General features: G+C 36.7%; 1 protein-coding gene across 1 annotated transcript; it reads right to left on the reverse strand.

The window, feature by feature from the left end:
- Positions 1–518: 518 nt before the first annotated feature.
- LOC139723062 (uncharacterized) lies at positions 519–6,437 on the reverse strand. The gene is made up of 5 exons (XM_071634335.1): positions 6,416–6,437; positions 5,228–5,311; positions 3,665–3,871; positions 1,992–2,094; positions 519–1,533 (listed from the first exon to the last, which is right to left on the reverse strand). The coding sequence occupies exon 5, from the start codon at positions 1,344–1,346 to the stop codon at positions 705–707; it is 642 nt and encodes a 213-aa protein (XP_071490436.1). The 5' UTR covers positions 1,347–1,533; positions 1,992–2,094; positions 3,665–3,871; positions 5,228–5,311; positions 6,416–6,437; the 3' UTR covers positions 519–704.
- Between the last annotated feature and the right edge of the window lie 820 nt (positions 6,438–7,257).

A 7,257-nucleotide genomic window follows, 5' to 3' on the forward strand; every position in this document is an offset into this window, starting at 1 on the left:
AAAATTTGGCCATGCATTCTCGAGAAGAAAAAAATGTACAATCTAGGCCCACACGTGGACACCCCTCCAGGACTCATAAATGAGCGGCTGGATCTGTCATAAAAAAATGAGACAACAGTCATCCATAACTTAGCTCACCAATTTTTTTTCCAGATTTTTAAAGGGATGCTACCTAACTTTTTTTCATGTAGAAGTTTTTCAAGAAGAAGATGAAAACGTAAAATCTATTACAAATTTTGACCCCCCCCCCCCCCCCACCACCACCACCCCCGCTCAAAGGGCGGCACCTTGGAATTCGCCATGACCAAACTTGAAACAGCAATCATCAATGCACTAATTTATAGAATTAACTTGGATTTATCACTTCTGGTCATAGAGAAGAAGATTTTTAAAGATAACCTAATTTGGGATTGGACCCTCCCCCCCCCCCCAAAAAAAAAAAAAAAAATTATATTCACGTATTTGGAGCATGGTTGTCTTTTCAGGAATTTGAATAACCAACAAGATTTTATGCCGACATAAATGAATTTGAATGCCCATTGCTGAAATGCATGCTCCTATTCTATACTTGAATGGCGCAAATGAACATTATCGAATATTATATTATTGTGATTGCTGATTAAAGACAAGGAGCGTGAAATTGAATGCTCGTAATATGAAATAAAATGACAAAATTATGAAATTGACTGGGAAAACCTACAAATTTACATTTTCTTCGTTTTGTCCACCTTCGCATACAGTGGTGCTTTGCGGGTATCAGTCTCGTTATCAGGTTCTACTTGATAATAAAAGATCTCGTCTGAGGAAGTCGCTGTTGAAGAATCTATCTTGAAAGGAGGCTTAGTATCTTTTCCTTCAGCAAAACCCTTACGCTGAGACGCCCGACGGGCACATGACAGAGAGATGTCTCGTTGTGGTTTGCCATCTTTAGAGTCTTGATTGACGTGTTCATCCTCGCTCTTTGTACAAACATCAGATTCTCTAGCCTGAGAAAATTCTCCAGAGTTACATGACGTGGCATATTCGCTTAACTGTGCCCTCCCATCAGATGTATCAGCAAGTCTGTCTCTTTGGACATGTGCGTTGCGAATATTTGCATCCTGTTTGCGAGTGCAAACACCGTCATTCCTAATGCCGAAGGTTAGCGAATTATAGTAACTATCGTCAAACATGCGCGCTTTGCCGCAGGGTTTGGAGGCACCATTCGTCATCCTGCGGTCTTTATCCTGGTATTCCCGGTCCAGAAAACAGTCGTATTGATCTGTTGATGTTTCCTGTAGACTGTGATATTCATGACAAGATGAAAGAGAAGTTGTCGCAACACCTGCATGTGGACAGGCCGTCATGTCTACCTCCGCGATGTTTTGGGAGACGTGATATGCGTTTTCCTGATGAGCTGAAAGGGTCCCATGTCTGATGTCTCGATGGTCAGCACTGGCAGGGTTCGACGAGCCGGTCTCCCTCCGATACTGCAACTGCCCGTCATTCCAGTGGTCATTTGATTGGTTAGGAACTTCTGGACGTCTATGCCTTCTGATGAAAACCCCGAAAAGTAAATTTGAATTGAATAATCAAAACTGAAATCAAAGTGGATAAAACCATTTTTTTAATGAAGTGATTTGTCGTATCCTTTTCGAGCAATAGTAACACATACAAAATCCGTTTTGCATGGAAGGAATAACGGCTACTAAACAGACTTTTTTCAGCTGAGTAATTGCGTTCCTTCTAATAATCTTCGAATGAAAGTTTGACGTGAGCCAGAAGACGTTTATTGAAATGTCTATCACATACACACACGTACACAAATTTACAAAAATAGATAATATTCCAGTATATCTAAACGTTTTATGCAATATCAATGACCATGAATAATGCAATTAAGTGCCGTGTGGCCGGCCAACATTTCAATATCTGACGGGGTTGAACAATCATTGTTATTTCTATTGTTTGCTATTCTTTGTTTATACTTGATTTATTTTTTTCATCCTCACCTTTTTTGTATGTGGTTGAACCAAGCAACGGATAGTACTACGAGTGCAACGATGACACAAATAAGGATGCCCAGGATATAAGCAGTAAGTATTGTCTGACGACCTGAAAGAGAAATACGCCATGTATTTATGATCTTAAGGCGTAAATCACGAAACAATCAACTTGAAACCTTTGGCAAATTTAACAACTTGAACAACTTCGTTATTTCATGTTTGTTGCGAAACGAGGATATCACATTTCTATGTTTAACACAACCCGATTAACAAATTGCATCCGGTTGTTGGTTCCAAAATACATTTTTTTTTCGATCCACGCAACTTTTATGTCCGTCTTTACTTTCTACTCCCTCCCACTTTCTAACACTCATGGACTCGTTAATTTACCACGTCAAAAAAATAGATTATTTTAATCTCTATCAACGTGATTTATTTACTTTACACAGTGTATTTATTTATTTATGCATTTATTAATTTATTAATTTATGCATTTATTGATTTATTAATTTATTAATTTATTAATTTATTTTGTTTATTTTGTTTATATTTCAACATGCAGCGTAGTCTCATCAAGACCTGCAGGTGCTGTTTTTCCAGACAGCCCTGCTTATGATGAATACATAAACATTCATCGTAACTCAAAATAACAATCATTTATAATGAAACAATAAAACATAAAATCTACACAATTGATAAACCAATGAAAGGCGTTTGATCAAAATTCAGATTGAATCATTTAAATAGATATATTACTTAACATGATATAGGAGTAAGATGGACCATCCCCCCCCCCCCCACCCAAGTATGCGATTAAACGTCCTGTCTTCGTGATGTTAAGAATTATGCATGAACACGAACTGTTTCATTAGAAAGAAATCGGCATCATAGCATAGAATCGCAAATTACGTGCTGACATCAGGAAATGTGAATTATTTCTTTAGTACGAAAGGCAACATTTGACGGCAATTATACCTCGTGATATAAGAGGCAAATTTTGTAAGATGACTGCAGGGGCTGTGTCTGACGAATTGTAAACAGCCGTTGAGAAAACACATTTTTCATAAATATCACAAGGAATACACATGGGGAAATATCCTAGCGTACCTGCTCAAAATGATGCAATTGTTTGTTTGCTTGTTTGTTTGTTTGTTTTTATTGTTCCATATTCCGCATTTCAACAAATAAACCATAAACATAACAAAAAGAAGTACACGGGTGAATAGTGCTTAATACAGCATGTAAGACAACTAGACATGTGAAATGTGAGGAATCTACAAAGAAGCTTTGCGAGTAGGGTGTAGATTCCCAGATGCTGATATCAGATTATTTCTTACGTGGCATTTACAATTGAAAGGAATGACAATTTAGGAATTGGGGAAATATAAACGTCGAAGAATAAGAAAAGGAAAAAGAGAAGACACAAAACTTCTGGAGAGTTGTGTGATTATGACATGACATGATATTCTGCATATCTATGTTTCTGCAAAAGACCTTTCAAAAGTCAACCGTCAAATGATGACAAAATGTCATCCAATCCTTATTTTCTAAATTTGATTAGTGCTTCAATCATCTATTCTTACACTATCTCTTAGGCCAAAGTTGTTTTAAAGTTTTATATCTAAAAGACTTGTACATCAAGACTTGTCCGTGCGGCAAAATGCCTTTCTACAACATACCGTCTTTCACACAAGAGGGGACTGAAACACTCCAAACCGGGAAATAAGTTGACTGACCAGGTAGTCCCACACATTGTAGTGTCGCGCTGCCATTAATGATGTAACCTTCTACACAGGTAAGAGTTAATCTGGAACCAAATTTCGTTATACTGGAGTTCCAATAACCATGATACACGTGACCAGGATGCTCACAAGACACTTGTGAACCTGAAAAATTAAAGAAAAAAATATTTAGGAAATCCTTCTGCAGTCAACATCTGTAGTTTAATTCATTAATTTTAGGATTTCACAGTCGGCCTATTTCACATTCGAAAACGAAAAAAAAAAGAAGAAAATGCGAGACAAACTTGCCCTGAAAAAAAAATAGGCCTCACGCTGGAGCATTTACGACAGATTGTTGCCAGATTTTGCCATTGACAATCATCTATTGTCATAGTCTCTAACTCAGCTTCCTATCAGATGACAAAAAGGTCATTGCTTTGGCAGTTAGCCGTTACAGTCCTCGGCTAAAAATAAAGTCTTTATGAGACGACTCCTTCCTTATCCTTTTTTGTGTCTCTATCAGTTAGAAATGACTTGCCTTATTGTATTTCTTCCTGTGTAGTGCATATTCTACCCAAGCTTTTATTATCTACCTCACTCTGAAATATACCTCTCTTTTTTCCTACCATGTATACTAAAAATTAGAACATGAATATGAAAATAAATAGCAAAAGTAGCATGTTGTTTTCGATGTGACAGATATAACATATCAATTCATCTAAACTGAAGAAGTCGATTCTTCATGTACCATAAGAACCCATTCTTGGAATGCACAATTCTAACAGGGAGCTTATGTAAAGACTACTTTGCTATAATTGATTGTGTCCATTCGGAGCAGTATTAATGCTTACACGTAAAACAGACCGATAAATCCGTCTCTTATTTGGTGGCCTCTTGTTAACTGTACGGTCGGGTAATATCTTCCCTTCACTCTGCTGTGTTTTCTCACGTCCCGCACGACGGCAAGCTAGACAACAGGGTGGAATTTCCCTTTTTTCTGGATCACAAAACTTGACATACATACTTTTATACTGAAAGAACGAGTCAAGCTTTAAAAAAAATCATGACATGTTCCTTTTTAATGTACAACATTTTACTTGTTTTATCACCTGGAACGGCCTTCCAACTCTGCTCATCTGCATCACGTTCAAACCGCTGAACTTGCGTGTGCGCAGAAAGATCGCACATCAGTCCTCACAGCAGAGTGAATACGAGATATCTGTCTGTTGTGAGGGGCCGACCGTATTACCTACCGTACAGTTAACAAGAGGCCACCAAACAAGAGGCAGACTTATCAGTTTAACACGTAAATGATCCACCGAGCAATCAAATTTTTACGTCAATCTATTAAAGTCTCAGCTTTTTTGCGTGTTTTTATATTCCTGGTCGATACCTTTCGCGTCGTTTCTAATGATTCTTGTTGGATACAAATTTAGAGTATCATCATCACATATGGTGACACGAATTTACAAAATAGTGAAATCAGGAATATTATGCTACATCCGAAAATGTTTGTTTCACCTTGGCATCTCAGTCTGACGGTCTGTTCCGGGAAACACTTAGTCGTCTCAAGTGGACAGTCCTTTAAACTTTGAGACGAAGAACCTGTATCATGGTATTGTGAAAACCATTTCCGACAATAAACGTGATAAAGAACACAGAAGTAATAACCGTTATAGTAGATCAAGAAACACGGTCCGAGAAATGATGAAGTTGTACCATTATTTCACCAATCTGTTCTTCACTGTTGTTTATCAAGTATCTCCCTGTTCCAGGACGAAAACATGATATTGATAATAGGCTTTGATAAAGTCATCTCCTTTTTCGAACAATGTGCCACGATTTCATTCACTGACTCTTACTGGTCACATGAGACCAATCACGATAAGTTTTGATTATAATTCTCTTTTCTATACTTGTATATTTCATGGACAAGTTCAACGAGTTTTCACCAGGAATGAAGACATTTTGCTTGGTGATAAGTGAGCTATCCAATGTATCTACCAATGTTCAAACCTCCTACACATAGAGCACCCGAGTTATAACAAGTTTCCTTTAATAGATATATCTATATTAGATACAATAGTTATAAAGAATTTTGAATAATACATTGTTCATTTATTAAATATCTAGCGATCCACGTCCCACAAGCTTTGCTTTTAAATGGATCACTATTTTCCATAATCGAATTTACTTTCCGCATGCCCACGAAGTATACATGCATTGTTTCTCCTAATTATTGTTGTTGTTATATAACTTATCTTGTATATTACATGGATCTTCTGCAAATGTTTGAACGATATCATTTCATGACATGTATACTTTGTACTATGTACTATGTTTTGATTTTCGTTGATTGGAAATAAACTATGATTGAATTGAATTGAACTGAATAGAAGAAACAGGACGTGAACTCCTTTAACCCCATCCGTGCCAAGGAAATTTAACACTGTGTACAACGCCATGGAGTTTTCAGTGCAGCTCGGCACTCAAATCCCACAGAGTGTCAAACAGAATGACGACCACGCTCTTACACACCTATGACGTAACTGTTCTCGCTAGGTTTTAAACCAGAGATGTCTCGTTTAGGGCATATGAGCCAGCCCTTGTTTTCTTTTCAATGTCAATTGATACTTTAAGCATTAAGTTACAATATTGTATATGTGAATACTAGTGTAGTAATTCTGAAAAGCACATTTTTGCAGTCACCTTCCTGACATGATAGCCGTTGAATAATGTTCCTCTTTGCTGTACTGGGTTGCCAAGTTTGAGCCGAATATTCTTCTGCCGCTGGGAAGCCAAGCTCTCTGCAGACTAATTCAGCAGTTTTGGCGGTGAATCCGTCATAGCAGACATATCTGTCTGGTTCGAGGACCAGTAAGCCTTCCAGTTGAGAGGGTCCGTCAACCAGCTTCACAGATGGTATTCCTCGGAAAAAAAAAGAGAGAAAAGAAGCAATGTTCTGCGAGTTTGTGTTTGTTGAGCATTTACACCTGAATGATGTGAAGAAATTTGATGAAATTAATGACTTCATAATTATTCCATTTGCCACAATTGTTTACCTCAAATGGGTAGGTATTCATTGTCTCCATAATTCAGAATAATTCACCAATTTTAAATCACATTACAAAATTAAAGACAATGACCTTTCATAACATTTTCTGACATAAAACGAGCAGTTCACATAACAATTTCTAAGAAGTACATCATTTGTTTTGGTAGATTTTGATACCGCTTTTTGGTCTTTCATATTTTCTACGGTTTTTTTTTTATGTATGTTATAATACATTTAAAAAATCAATTATAAAAATGTATCTTTTTCAAACTTTCCGTTACTGTTATTTCAAAGTTAGCATATTGTAATATTATAAATTGATGAAACATGTATTATTGTCAACTAAAACTGATTATTTACGTCACAAGATCAATAAAATCTTGTAAATTATCTTAATCTACTAGTACCAGCAATACTGACATCCTCTATCTTTTTGATATGTCATTTATATAAGTTTTTCACCGGTAACAAATTATAGAAAATATGAAATTGATTC

This window comes from Diadema antillarum, unplaced genomic scaffold (genome assembly GCF_040938485.1).
Source record: "Diadema antillarum isolate AM-2024a unplaced genomic scaffold, OU_Dant_1.0 scf00000180, whole genome shotgun sequence".
Classification (NCBI taxonomy): domain Eukaryota; kingdom Metazoa; phylum Echinodermata; class Echinoidea; order Diadematoida; family Diadematidae; genus Diadema; species Diadema antillarum.

What these genes read in the sequence shown, in the direction of transcription:
- LOC139723062 (XM_071634335.1), bottom strand. Translation starts at nt 1,346, where the DNA reads ATGACGGCCTGTCCACATGCAGGTGTTGCGACAACTTCTCTTTCATCT.